Below are 14,384 nucleotides of genomic sequence, written 5' to 3'. Positions count from 1 at the left end.
CAGGAAACAAACAGTCCAGAGTTGGGCTCAAGTCTGTCAGTGGCTCATAATTTATTTTCTGCTAAAATGTACAGCATTTAAGTGACTGACTAAAAAGGTAACTCATAAATACAGGACTGTTGCTCCATTAATTAGTATAGTCAGGATATCCCTCTCACATCAAACTGCCATTCTGTACAGGTACAAAGGCTACAAAATAAGCTATACAAACAGACACAAATACAATTTCTCTTTATACATGCCATCTGTTTTGTCTATTAACAAGGCTACTGTTCTACATTTCAGTAAAATATAAATCAGATGTTTTATAAAGATAAAAAAAATTTACATGTGGAATGAAAATGCATGTTTAAAGGCATTTCATAAAAGACCAACTTTGGGAGTAAATTGACAATTTTCTGAACTGCCCTGTGAAAGTTTTTTTCCTCTTCCATTTTTTTTTTTTTGCATTCCCTTCCATTGATTTAGAATTCTACATGTACAAATACTGACATTTACTTCTCTATTTTGTCTGAAATTGCTTTAGTTTGTATAAAAACAAAGCTGCCTCAGGTAAAGAAACTTGTTAAAAAGTAACAAATTATACACAATTAGCAATAGAACCTTTGAAGCTGAACACCCAAAAAACAGGACAATGTTTTAAAATCTTTTCAGTATTAGAAACAACAAAAATAGAATTTTCATTTTTTCCTTCCATAAGAGGGAAACCTAACCAAGGCCATACATTTAATATAAAATTGCTTGCTTTTAAGCACAACACTGTACAGTACTACTTTGATGCACTGTCACTAACAAAGACATTATAGCATGCTAAGTTTCACCTTACACTTAAAAAAATATATAAAAGTAGACTTACAATAATTTAAATTATATGAAGGCATGAGTACAGACTTGGAAACATAACCTTGCGATTGTTAAACAGGTACATTGAAAAAAGCTTACAATGCAGGCACATTTAAAAGGTTCCATGAAGCAAGTCCAAAACAAAATAAAAGGGGGGAAAAAAAATATCAATGCAGTTATAAACTGCAATGCGGTTGAAAGAAATCTATATTTAAATGTTACATTAAATTTTGATGATATAAGGCTTCCCATTAAATAGGGAAAAAGCTAAAGATTAGCCATTAAACACAACTTTTTTGCATTCTTACCAAGTGCTGGTTTTTAAGAAAAAAACAAACATAAAAGCGAACAATAATATTTGAAGAAAAAAAATAAAAAATACAAAAACTACCTCAAGTCATCAAGCTGACTTTCATTTCCTGACACATTGCAGGAGAGGGGTCATTAGCGATTATCGTCTCATAAAAGACCCGTTTAAGGGTTGTTTGGGCATCCCAGTGTTCACGTAATTGTGGTGACCCGCTGGACTGTACATCATATTGCCATGGGGAGGAGCCTGCATGGGCTGCTGTGGGTAAGGCTGAGTACCCATCATGCCCATCTGCATAGAGTACTGTGGAGATTGGTTCATATACGTTGTGCTGCCATGGTAACTCCCATTCATCATGGGCTGGGTCACTCTGTACGTGTTCATTGCGTTAAGAGGTGCCATATTTACGTTCATTGAGTTTACATTGTAACCAGGAGCGGGCATGAGGTTCACACCCATGTTCATGCGAGGTGCCATGGCTAGTGTCCTGCTTGGAGCCTGCATGGTAACAGCCTGTGGACTCCTGCCGTACATCTGCTGCTGGTGGTGAGGGGTCAGTGGTGCAGATTTAGAGCGAATAGACACCGGATGATGGTGGTGATTCTTGGGTGCAATTTGTGTCTGCAGTCTTTGGGAGGAGGCCAAGTTCATGTTTGGTGTGCCCATGTTGCGCTGCACCATCATAGGTGGAGGGGTCATGTTAGGGGGTGGAGTCATGGTGGCCTGCGTCTGAGGGCCTCCGCCTGTGACTGTGTGCGGAGGCTGAGACAGAGGCATCAGCGTGGGGTTGTGAGGGCCGAGCTGTGAGGACAATGAACCGTTGTTGTTGGTATAAGATGTGATGGGATGAGATGCAGAGTGGCTAAAAGGCAGAGGATGGTCCATGAGAGTATTAGTAAGCTGCTGGAGCTTAGCCAGGCTGAAAGTAGCCGAGGGCTGTGCATAGTGCCCACCCCCATACTCACCCTGGCCCATTCTCTCATACAGTCCCAAATTGGTGGAGGGGTTGTTTGACTCAGGTAGGTCAGGGAGTTGCATGGGTGGAGGAAAGCTGCCAGGCATAGAGCAGTGAGACAGAGGCTGCTGGTGGTGCTGATGCTGATGGTGTTGGTGTGGGTGGTGATGGTGATGGTGGTTGTGGTGGTGGCCATGACTGTGCATGTGTCCATGCCCATGTCCATGTCCAGGACCATGTCCATGCACGTGCCCAGGCTGCCTCTCTGGTACACAGCCTTGTGGAGATTTGACGCTGCAGCCCTGTGGGGAGCTCATGCTGTTCTGCTGTAGCATACTGCAGGCGCCAGTATTGTTCACTACAGGGCCAGCCATCTGCTGGGACACAGCGCAGCTGCTCTGTCCATGGCTGCCACTGGAGGAAAGGTTGCCATAGGAACAGCTGCTCTGGGAAGAGGCACCGGTGCTGGCTCCGGTACCACAAATGCTGCCACCTAGTGTGGAGTCATAGCTACTGGGATTCTCATAATTCTCAGTCGTGCTTTCAATGCTTCCAAGGTCACTAAAGCCACTATCCACTACCTGCTGTGAGTGGTCAGACACAGAAGGGACATCCATCATTGGACTCGTTTCCATGTTATTATGAAGAGAGTGCACAGAGATCGTGCCTTGGTCTGGGCTAATCTGAGTGTAGCTGTTCTCTAGAATAGACACAGCTGGGCTATTGACAGATCGCACCGATTGGCTTGGGTGTGAATGAACAGAGGACATTGGACTGCTGTGGTCTGACTGCTGGCAGTCATCTATTGGAGTCATTTGGGGACTCTGGTCCACATGCACATACCTCTGCAGGCTGCGGCAGGCCTCCTGGGTCTCTACACAGTCTTGGAAATGCCTCTCTTGCTCAGTCTCCTGCGTTAGGGACTGAACTGCTTGGGCAGTTTCCATGTCGATCTCTGGACAAATACTGTGGTCCTCTTTTATTGCAGGTGTCAAAGGACCAGCATCTTTTTGGTCAACATTTTGACTGTGCTCCTCTTCTTCCTCTTCCTCCTCATCTGATTCAGTGTCAGGCTGATGGTCAGAGTCTACGGGGTTCTCCTGTGTGTCCATACTAACTAATCCATTGTCTGAAACCAGCTCTCCAGAAGACTGCACAGGAGGATCCTGTTCCTTCTCTTCACTGCAAGAGTTTGGCTTGGGATCAGTGTTATCTGAAGGCTCTTTCTCCAGTACTGGTGTAGGATCCTCCTTCCTGACCTCACTAGAATCCACATGGCCATCATCTTCATCATCTGCATCATGATCCTCCACATGAGAAGTTTCTAGTTCATCCTCCTCCTCTTCCTCTTCTTCCTGCTCACCAGGGGCCTGGGGCTCACTGCATTTATGCTCCTCATTTGGCTCCTGGCTTCTTTCTTGTTCTGTACTTTCAGGGGATTGTTCATCACAGTTCATAGAACCCGACGTACTTTCCTGGTTCACTGCATCACAGGGAGAAACAGCCACAGAATCAGGTTTATCTGTAGGCTCGTCGTCCTTGTGTTCTTCACGGGGTTCCTCTGACTCAGTGATCAGGGTGTCGGAGTGCAGCTCGGGCTTTACATACTCTGATTCATTTAGAAAAACAGACTCTGAGCCTTCAGGAACAGAAACAGGACTGTCCACCTGCTCTTCCTCTGGTTCCTGCTCCATACTGACCATGGGTGTCTCAGGTGGTGTGTAGAGGTTGAGCTTAAATCCCATTTTTCTCTCTTTCTTCAGCCTCCATTTAGGAGGCCCTCGCTTCACTCCTTTAGGCCAGCCTTTTTTCCGCTTAAGAGGCCGAGGATTGTCCTTTTTCACAGCATCTGGGTAGACAAAATATGGCAAGGGTGAGTCAGAGTATGGCCTACATAAATCAAGAAAGCATTATTTATAGTATAATTTCAATCAAACCTAAAAATGCATACAATTACCTTCAACTTGCTCCTCTTCTTGTTGATTTGAATGATTGTCATTTTGTCTTTCCTTCTTTCTTGGTCTACCAGGTCTACGCACAACTGTTCTTACACTGCTCTCTTCCTCCTCCTCTTCCTCACTTCCTTCCCTCCTGACAGAATGGCGTAGCTGTGGCCTCGGGCTCTCCACATCAGAGTTTTCAAATGGCTCATCCAGCACCTCTGTTCTCTCAGATATTGTTTCTGTGGTGACGCTACTGTTGATGCGCACTCTCCTCCTGCCTCTTCTTCTCCGCAGAGGGCCTGCTCTCTGTTTAAAAATAAATAAATAAATCCAGTATCAGGGCCTTGTTTATTTTTCAGACTTTACATCAATATCTCAGCTGTGGACAGTGACACACATTGCTGTTTAACCGGAATTTATTAATAAAATTATTAATAATTATTACGGAATGTCTTCAGTGACCACTAACCTGCTGAGAAGAAGAAAAAAAAAAGAAAAAAAAGAGAAAAAAAAGAAAAAAGTCAAACAGCTAAACTCACTGTTCATATGGAGTTCATACTTAGTCAATAAAAGCTTTACTCTCACTGTCAATGGCTGAGAAGCATTTTGTACAGCTTTCAAAAACCACAAAAATGAAGAGCAGCCCTTGGCTGAAAGAGAAGGAAGTAAAGTAAAAACCCAAGTAAAATGGGAGTTGCAGACAAATTTAGTCACTGCTCAGCAGGAGCGTGGGCACACACTGTTAAGAGTTCAAGTTTAAAAACAGTCATTCCTAATCCACACTAACGTTAGCATTGTAGGAAAGTTTTAAAATCCTCCAAAAATTGGAAAATCTTTACACTCTATTTGCCTTGAATGAATCTTGCATTATTGCAGAGACATTGCACATTAACCTGTAGAGAAGTTAAATATATCTTTATAAAGGAAACCCCATAACACAGCTTGCAGCTAGACTACATGGCAAATGGGCCAAATATATTTAACAGTGCACATGTAGTTAAACTTTTTGCATTTTGATAACATTTCAGACAGACCTGCATTTCAAGCTCAAGCCTGAAGATATACACTCACCGGCCACTTTATTAGGTACACCTGTCCAACTGCTCGTTAACGCAAATTTCTAAATCAGCCAATCACATGGCAGCAACTCAATGCATTTAGGCATGTAGACATGGTCAAGACGATCTGCTGCAGTTCAAACCGAGCGTCAGAATGGGGAAGAAAGGTGATTTAAGTGACTTTGAACGTGGCATGGTTGTTGGTGCCAGACGGGCTGGTCTGAGTATTTCAGAAACTGCTGATCTACTGGGATTTTCACGCACAACCATCTCTAGGGTTTACAGAGAATGGTCCGAAAGAGAGAGAAAATATCCAGTGAGCGGCAGTTCTGTGGGTGCAAATGCCTTGTTGATGCCAGAGGTCAGAGGAGAATGGCCAGACTGGTTCGAGCTGATTGAAAGGCAACAGTAACTCAAATAACCACTCGTTACAACCGAGGTATGCAGAAGAACATCTCTGAACACACAACACGTCGAACCTTGATGCGGATGGGCTACAGCAGCAGAAGACCACAGCGGTACTAGTAATACCTAATAAAGTGGCCGGTGAGTGCATGCGTGTTCCTATTTAATATCAATCATTTAGACTATTAGATAAATCTTGACATCATGGCTTTAATGGCATATTAGCATTCAATGGTATAATAACAGTTTCTTTAACTGTGTTTCTTGATGACTGCCAAAGTCAAACAAGGCTCCTTCCAGATCCAACATCAAGACCATCTTTGCAAAATTCAAAATTAGCCTCAGGCAATAGTTTTTGCAGGGAATCAGTGTTAATTCAACCATTCTTGGTGAGAAATACGATAAATGGCATAGATTTAATATTATATCGCCATAAATAAACTACATCTATGAGAAAACATACTCAGATCCATTTACTGTATATAGTAATTACCATAATGATAAGAAGCAGTCATGAGATAAGACTGTGGGTGGCTAAAACATACACTGAAAAAGCAACCAACAAATAAGAAAATCAACCATCAGTGTGCTTGGCAGTGCAAAAGTAGCTTGGTCTTTTAGCTTTTAGGTGCTGATGATTATACACTGCCAGTCCCAGTACACATATAATGTGGTCAACTGACATGAGAGATTAAATCACAAGACACATTTAACACTGTTCACTGAAAAATTGTTAAATATGTTAAAATAAATGTTAAATATGAAAAATAGGTATACAAGTTATGAAGAGATAAAGCTCAACAGACATAACAGTTCACAAGAGGCACAGAGTTTTTCCCCCCATTTTGACCCTAGTGCACTCAAAACCAAAAAATAGAGGTTTGGATGAGGAGGATGAAGTTAAGGATGATACTAAACATAGGGAAATGTAACCACATTCTGAATGGCATGCCTCATGATCCAAATGCAAAGTTCCATCATTCAGACCACAGTATCTGAGCCACAAGCCATTCAATTGGACAGCTATGCCAGCATAAAACCTCAAATGAGAGCAAGCAGGACCTAGCTGACCACAAGTCCCTCACAACCTATTCTTTACTGGACTTGGCTGACTCTTTAGGAGACATTCTGGGGTTTGCTAATCCTACTGCAAATATCTCAACATTTCATAAAAAGCAGCGTTTTGTTTTAATGAGGACACGTTTACTTGATTCACACGCGCACACTGATCTAAAATTTCATATTGTCTAAACACAACTGAACGGAAAACTAGACTGACACAAAAAAAATGAAAGGAATATTTCCTAAATAAACAGACGACATGAATACTTCTCATTCCAAGAGAATCTATTCAAAGGAAATATTTATGCCCAAGCATATGAGGCATTGGTGCCTAGTCAATGCTGCAGCTGGTGTACACCATAAAAAGCAGAGACTGCTGAAGTGCATCAGCTGGAAGACATTAACAGGGATTCCCCATTGTTGAAAGCTTACCTTTCGCTTGAGCCCTGGTGTAGACTGTGATCGGACTGAAATATTGTCATCACTGCTGCTATCCTCGCTGACGTCCAAGTCCTTTTCAATTGTGGTAGCAAGCATTTGCTCTGGGTTCCGTCTGGTGTAGCTGTTACTCTTGGTTAGAGGAGGTATCCTGCTGCTCATCATTCGTGCTCGCTTCTCAGTAGATGATTCACCACATATTGCAAGATTTGCATTCTGGTGTTCATAAGAAGAAAAAATAGGGATGTACATTAGCCAGTTTGTTCTAATTGTAGTCATATAGAATAATGAAGCTTTTTTGCAGAAGTAACTTTTTTACAAAAGAGTATACCACCTTCTGATAAGTCAGTGATTTGATAGGTTATTTTTTAACTAACTCTGAAAAAATTACTTTCATAGAACAGTGATGTTAATGTAGAGCTCTATCTGAGTCAGCCAGCAAACTGCTTAGCAGTCATCTGTGAACTCTCCAAACGCTAGTGGAAACTTATAATGCAGAGCAGCATGAGTGACCAACAGCTATCAGCAAATTTCTAATCATGACATGAGAAAGCTATAGAACAATGTGTAGCTGTACCACTATAATGGATTTAAGGCAAGGTTAGTGAACCATCAAAGAATAAAGTCAAAAGTCCACAGACCACACAGTTATAGCTGACCACCCTGGAAACAGGCAACAGCTCGTGGTTTGGCTCATGGACCAAAATATGTCCCTGTCCAAGTTTGGCTTGTTATAACAGGTAAATTTTATACCCTGGTTCAGCATGGGGTGTTTAAATAAAACTCTGTTAAGCCAAGCCAGACAAAACATAGTCCAAACCACCAAAGTATCGGTTCTTTGTGGAAAAACTACATTGCTAGCAGTTAATGTGACACCACCAATAATAACTGTGTTTAAAATAATAATAGAGATATTCATAAAAACAAAAACGCAATGAAGCTGATCTCTACCTCTGCTCCTTTTCTATGGTGGCTCTCTGAAGGTTTTCGGTAGACTGATCTAGCAGGAGTCCAGACGAGACGGTCAGGATCAACCTCGTAAATACGTGGTTTCTCTCTAAGCCTTGACATGTGCTTTTGAATCGTCTGATGCTTTCGAATGATGACAAATCTATAAAAAGTACAACAAAGAAAAAAAGAGCGTGAGAAACCATGACCAGGGAGAAAATTCTATACAATCAAAACACACGGGCAAGTACAGCTATAATAAGCAGAGGCTCCAGATAATCTGAGTAGCTTGTGTGTTAAAATGACTTGGTCTATAGATTAGAGAAAAGCCTGTCAAAAACTATGTATAAATAAGACAGAAAGGGAGGCAAACCTACCTGCCATCCTGCACATCAATCATGTTGAGCTGCTGGAGTGTGGTGGCAATGTCATGTGGACACATGCCTGTGGCTTTGCTCATTCCCTTGATGCTCACACTCTTATCCGGGTGATTGTGCAGGTACTCCAGTATGACACTTTTCCAATACGCCAAGTAGGACAGACGACCCAGATCTGATAGAGGCTTCTCCGGGGACCCGGCCTGGCCTTCCCTCCTGGAGAGTAAGTAACCTGGCAAGAAATAGGGCGAAAGATTTAGAAAAAAGTGAAATGTCAGGAAATCTGAAGTCAATATTAGTTTGACACTATAAACAAGACATGTGGCTTCTTCTGTGGAAACATCTCTCATAGGCATACAGAGACCTCTGTTTCTCCCCAAAACCTCTTATATACAAGTTTAAAAGGCACTGATGCATGCTGTGAGGCGCTGGACACAATGCTCGCCTGCAGAGAGCAGCGAGCTCCCCTGAATCATGCTGTGGTGACTAAACAAAGAGAGATGAGCCTGATTAAAGAGCTGCTTTAGCCATGATTAGACAGAGAGCTGCCCTCATGTGGTACTCCTTCATTAGCAGCCATCAACTTCATTAATGCAGCCACCTGGGAGGAGCTCTCAGAAAAGAAGCACAGAGCGCTCACACCTCGGTTTCATCCTTTATCCACCATGGAACAATTGTAAAGGGACATGGCACGAAACAGATTAGTAACAAATAACCACTTACTGAAATTTACAGCTTGCAAATCTAAAAGAGCAACAACCCAAACCATTAATCAAATGTTTGATGGGAAACGGTGTTTATCATTTTTTACATATTCAAATACAGCCTTTGTGCACGCAGCAGCTATGATAGTTCATGGTAACTCGTAAGAGACAAAATTTCCCAAAAAAAAAACTGAAACAAAACTTACTGAAATCAATGAGGAACCTCCCAAATCCTTGCCTTTGGTACTGGGGCATGATCATTATGCAGGAGACATTGTACTTCTGCTGGCAAAGCTTTTCCTGAGGGAGAAAGAAATAGATAGTGTATGTCAGTGCACTGCCAACGCAGGCAATTCACTGCACCTGCCGCGGTCCTCGACCAAACCAAACTAAACATGCAGAGAGAAAGCCTCTGTTTTCAAATTCAGAAAAACATGGATGTACAATACTGGTCAGGGCACAGCCTGGCATAAAAATAAATAAAAATACAAAAACACAAAACCTCAGCAAGGCTTTGGGTGTCACCAGTAGTGCAATCTTTGTGTCAATAACCACAGCAAGATTTTCATAAATAGCAAAAAACAAATGTTCTAGTACCTTTGAGAAGTATCCGATAAGATGGCAACCTTTTTCATCGTTTTGTGTTAAAACATAGAAAAGGAAAGGCTCCACATCATAGTATAGCGTTTTGTGGTCAAGAAAAAGCTTCGCAAGCAGACAGAGGTTTTGGCAGAAAATTTTGCTTACATTTCCATCAACCTAAAGAGGAAGAAAAAAAAAGTTCAATGAATGAAACTTTTACATGTTGCACAGCAATTAGATTTAGGTTTAAATAAGAAAATAGGCATCATATTTTGGGATCCAAAAGACTGTGTTGTAATCATCGAATCTGCTTTATTAAAAGATTTACGTTTTGTTTAGAACTTTGCTGTCAGATTTCTCACACTGGGTTAATATACTGTACATCAAAAGAGAAACAGCAGAATTAAAAGGCTTTTAATGCTTAGATGCTTCAGAGATTTTACATTCCCAACATCTGGAAAACAAAACAGCAAATATTCCAGTGTAATTCATGGTGATTACAGACGATCTTTAAATTAAGTCCATATTTAAAGAGCTTTCTAAGTGCTTCAAATGCGCCTGGTTGATTAACAGAAAATGTTAACCAAAATTAGTTAATGCATTCGGACAAAGTTGCCATCCAGGCTCTTGGAAAATGGGGCTGCCTGAAGATCAATGCCCTTCATTTATGAATATGACACTCTATGCAGCACTGCTAATGAAGATTTGATTAAATTAAGATGCGTAATCTTAGGAGACTGAATAGAACACTGCAGATGCTCAACTGACCTCAAACACTGAAAGGTTATCTTTTCTGTAGATCTCATTAGCTGGCGGGTGAAACCAGCCACACTTCTTTGAATGCCTTTGCAGAATGTCCGGGCTTTTCATGTACTTCAGACAGAACTCGCAGAGATAGAGCTTTTGCAATCTGAGGAAGAGATGAAAACTATATTTAGGTAATGCAGATTCCTCGCTGTTGGAATGTTGTTCATTTAATAGACAGAAGAGAATAATTACCTTGAGAATTCTGGAGGATACGGTGAAGAGTACCATGTCTGTATTTCATATTTTCCTAACTCTATGAGTGAAGGTCCATGATCGCCACCGCTTACAAGCACAGTCCTCTGCGATTGAGTTAAGACAATAATTAAATATGTGCTTATGACATGTTAACAAGTTTGTTTTTAACACAGTTTTCCTCACTTCACCTTTGAGGAGAGCTCCTGGGTACGCTTGAACATCTTAATGTCCTCTTCGTTTACTTTCTCACTGGACGAAGGCAACCTTGTTTCCTGAACTTCTCTTTTTAGGCATCTCAATGAATTTAAGACTGTAATAGTTTCATAAGGTAGCAAGAAAATAATTAAATAAAAATAAATACCAGCATGATGTTTTGTAAAGCATTTGATTTAGAACATGATGTTTTGTAAAGCAGGTGAAGCAGACATGCAACATATGAACCTCTTAGTGACTGAACAGTGTTTGTGTACTTGTTTTTTAAATGGTTTTAGAAACTAAAAAAAGGCAAAATATCCATCAAAGAATATCTACAATGGGTTTTTGAATTTAAAAGAGCGCATTAAAGCTGGTTAGCCAAGACCAACTACTCACCATGATTTTGGTCAGACCATGTGCTATGGTTTCTTCCATGTGTCAGGCTGTTCCTCCCTGGTGTGGGGCTGCCCTTCTGAGGGGATGCCTTAAACCTAAACCTGCCCAACAGCCTGTGCTTCTTCAGGAAGGGGGCTCGCTTAAAATGAAGTGCTGTCTTAAAAGGCCTTCCTCGCTTAGGTGGCCAGCCAGAGTCTGAGCAGGATACTGATGATAGTTTGCTACTGAACCCTTCAATGGGCTTATTACCATGGAGTTGCAAAGGCGTTGTGGGTGAGGAGGAAGCGTCCCGGGTGCATTGGCCTCGTTTAGGTGGTGCATAGCTGGGCAGTCCCTTCTGCCGGGACTGTCCCTGAGTAGCGTAGATATGAGACAGTCCATCAAATAGTCCCTTCAGCTGGCTGCTGCTTGCAAGACTGCTGAGTGATGGGCCACTCGACTGGGACGAGGAGCTCTGAGGAGAATCAGACTGACTGGGATTCAGTGATGTTGGGCTGTGTCCTGATAAAGAGCAGGGGGTTGTGAGAGCATTACATAGGGCAGTTATCCTTTGGCTGGTGCCCGTCACTGCTGAGATGGAACGAGGGTCGCACAGGCGTTTCCGGTAAGTCCGTTTCTTAGGCCTATGTGGTTCAGAAGACGTGGATGTGTCAGCACGCATGCGTCGGCCCAGTGGAGAAGGCGTGAAAAATCTTGAGAGGCCATCGATGAGACTTTTGGTTTTCTTGTTGTATGGAGGCAGTGTGGGCGAGGAAGTGAGAGAAGCTGGGGTCGATGCAAGGGGAATGCCGAGGCTCAAGTGGCCCTGCATGTCTGTGCAGTATGAGAAGGTGCTGGATGTGGGTGAAGTGCAGGCTGAACTCTTAGGACCCCAACTATGTTCCTCTCTCTCACACAGCTCAAGGGTTCGTGCAGCACCACTGTCAGGCCTGCAAGAGATAAAACAGAGTAAAAACAATGCCAAAGTACATGGCAAGTACAGCAAATAAATGATGCCTAAAAACAGACACACACACACAGTCCCTCGACCCCACTATGATAACCAAAGCTCTACATAGTACTACTGCTAAAAACTGAGTGCTTTAAGTACAACTGTTAGCATACCCTCTGAGGCTCAGTGCTCACACCACTGTTAAAAATAGAACAGAATAAAATGCCCTTGGCTAAAAGTACACTGTTAACCCAAGTTATGACGCTAAGCATCAAACTAAGAACAAAAGAAAAGCAAAGCGTGTGAAATATTTTATCATACATTATTTGATGTACAAGATTTTTCCTCGGCCTTCCTGGTTTTGCATATCGCCTCCTGATCTGCGCTGCTGTTTTGTGCAGCAGTCGTTTTTCCTCCTGCTCCTTTGGCCTGCATACTTGGCAGATCCACATTCCTTGGGGAAATCCAGGGGGAAAAAAACAACAAAAACACAGGAGGGAGTAAGACAAAAGGAGGAAAATAGAGAGAACAGACATTTTAGTTAAAGATCATAAAAATTACGGAAACAATTCTTGGGGGAAAAGAAAAGAGGGAAAAAACAAAACAAAAAATAAATAAATAAATAAAACCACACAAGACCACTGCTACCCATGGATTCATTTCTTTTTCTGAGGAAGCCAATAAGTAGAACAATAAAAATATTTTTATATACAGCCAGCTTCTCATTAATATGAAACAGTCTGCCTGAAACTACACTGACAAAATTGTTAGCACTATGTGGGAAGAAAAGAAGGGGAAAAGCTACATAAGGAAGGGCACATTTCCATCTTATTCAGTCAGAAATCTGTGTGTAAACGGTCTCTTAAAACTCTTTATAGCTTGAAAGTGAATTAACTTGATAAAATAACAGAATATAGCTGTGCGAGTACAGAACTCATATCAGGCATGATTGGTGTGTTGACACTTTGTACTTAATACAAAACAAGAAATTTGTGAGAAAAGCTTCTCGTACCTTTTGGCATTCTGGAGAGCGGTGGATCACAGCACTCCATATGAAATCCCCGATCACAGGAGTCACAGAACAGCATTTCATCCTACAATCACAAATAAGCTCAAGCTAAAGAAAGTGGTGATTTATTTACACCGAAGAAATACTAACAATTGCACTTGCACAAATGAGAACAAAACACACTTACAGCATTTTTCCCCTGAACTTGACAGGAACTGCACGTTTTACATTCGATGCATTGCCATCGTAAGGCCTTGACATTTGCAGTCAAATTGGCTGAAAACTTCAGACAAGACGGATGGCCTTTGGGAAGAAAGACACAAGCACTTCGGTGTAAGTAGCCTACATTTAATGAACTCTTAATTACAAAGGAGACTTTGTCAAAAGGCCTAAAAAAGAGAAGAACAGCGTCATGCACTTCAATACATTTAACGTCCCCAAAAGGTCATGTCAAAATGAATCTAGTCCAAACCTGAAACAGCCCAGGTCAATCAGTGACAGAAGGTAACGTGACCTTAAATATTTGCACATGAATAAACAGTGCAGAGATGTGTGAAGGCTTGGCAAGACTGGTGTGCAAATGCACAACATTATCAAACTATTCTGAGTAGGTAATTAAAGATAATTTGATCTTAACGAGGCAGAAACATTGTGCACACACGACGTAATAGCAATCCATTACAGTCATGTAAAGGCATGTCTGCCTCAATCTCAAGGCCTGCAGACCAACTGTGTTTTACAGTAAGAATGTATTTTCTGTATGTTCATGAACATTTAGTGAAAACCTCCCATGATGCTCTGTCAAACAGAGCCATAAAAATGTCAAAAGGAGCATAAGTCCTCAAGGCTTTTTAAAAATTACTGCTCAATGCAAATTACTACACAAAAAGAGCAGGTAGTTTATCAGACAGCAACTTGGCAATACTGAGCATAAGAAAAGGCATGCAATCTATAATGGTATGGAAAAACATGTTAACTCCCAAAGTGTTTCCTGATCCATCAGTAATGGCAGCAAAAGATCACTTTCACTGCGTATAGAAATGCAAAACCTATTAAAAAGGTCTTACCACTGCTCCCACAGTCTGCGCATGACAGCAGTTCTTCTGGTGTCTTATCTCGATTAGACTCCTTCGTACCCAAACAGAAGCTGCATATAGGTATTGGGTCGACACGAGGCTAGAGACAAGGAGAAACACAAATCAACATTTATTCTGGGTTCTTTTTCA

At 41.6% G+C, this 14,384-nt stretch overlaps 1 protein-coding gene across 2 annotated transcripts in view; it reads right to left on the bottom strand.

Moving 5' to 3' along the window:
- Window positions 1-32: 32 nt before the first annotated feature.
- Window positions 33-14,384, bottom strand: part of kat6b (K(lysine) acetyltransferase 6B) — a 32,410-nt gene continuing 18,058 nt past the window's right edge. For both annotated transcript variants that reach the window (XM_060872667.1, XM_060872666.1), the window contains exons 3-17: window positions 14,226-14,334; window positions 13,346-13,461; window positions 13,162-13,243; window positions 12,471-12,603; window positions 11,219-12,147; window positions 10,816-10,937; window positions 10,625-10,731; window positions 10,394-10,535; window positions 9,641-9,802; window positions 9,250-9,343; window positions 8,340-8,571; window positions 7,966-8,125; window positions 7,009-7,230; window positions 4,066-4,357; window positions 33-3,957 (exon numbers count right to left, since the gene is read on the bottom strand). In XM_060872667.1, coding sequence (XP_060728650.1) covers window positions 1,295-3,957; window positions 4,066-4,357; window positions 7,009-7,230; window positions 7,966-8,125; window positions 8,340-8,571; window positions 9,250-9,343; window positions 9,641-9,802; window positions 10,394-10,535; window positions 10,625-10,731; window positions 10,816-10,937; window positions 11,219-12,147; window positions 12,471-12,603; window positions 13,162-13,243; window positions 13,346-13,461; window positions 14,226-14,334 — 5,565 coding nt within the window. In that variant the 3' untranslated portion in view covers window positions 33-1,294. The remainder of the gene's footprint in view (window positions 3,958-4,065; window positions 4,358-7,008; window positions 7,231-7,965; window positions 8,126-8,339; window positions 8,572-9,249; window positions 9,344-9,640; window positions 9,803-10,393; window positions 10,536-10,624; window positions 10,732-10,815; window positions 10,938-11,218; window positions 12,148-12,470; window positions 12,604-13,161; window positions 13,244-13,345; window positions 13,462-14,225; window positions 14,335-14,384) is intronic.

This window comes from Tachysurus vachellii, chromosome 6 (genome assembly GCF_030014155.1).
Source record: "Tachysurus vachellii isolate PV-2020 chromosome 6, HZAU_Pvac_v1, whole genome shotgun sequence".
Classification (NCBI taxonomy): Eukaryota; Metazoa; Chordata; class Actinopteri; order Siluriformes; family Bagridae; genus Tachysurus; species Tachysurus vachellii.
The sequence above is the reverse complement of the archived record's forward strand: the minus strand, read 5'-3'. Positions and strand labels throughout refer to the sequence as shown.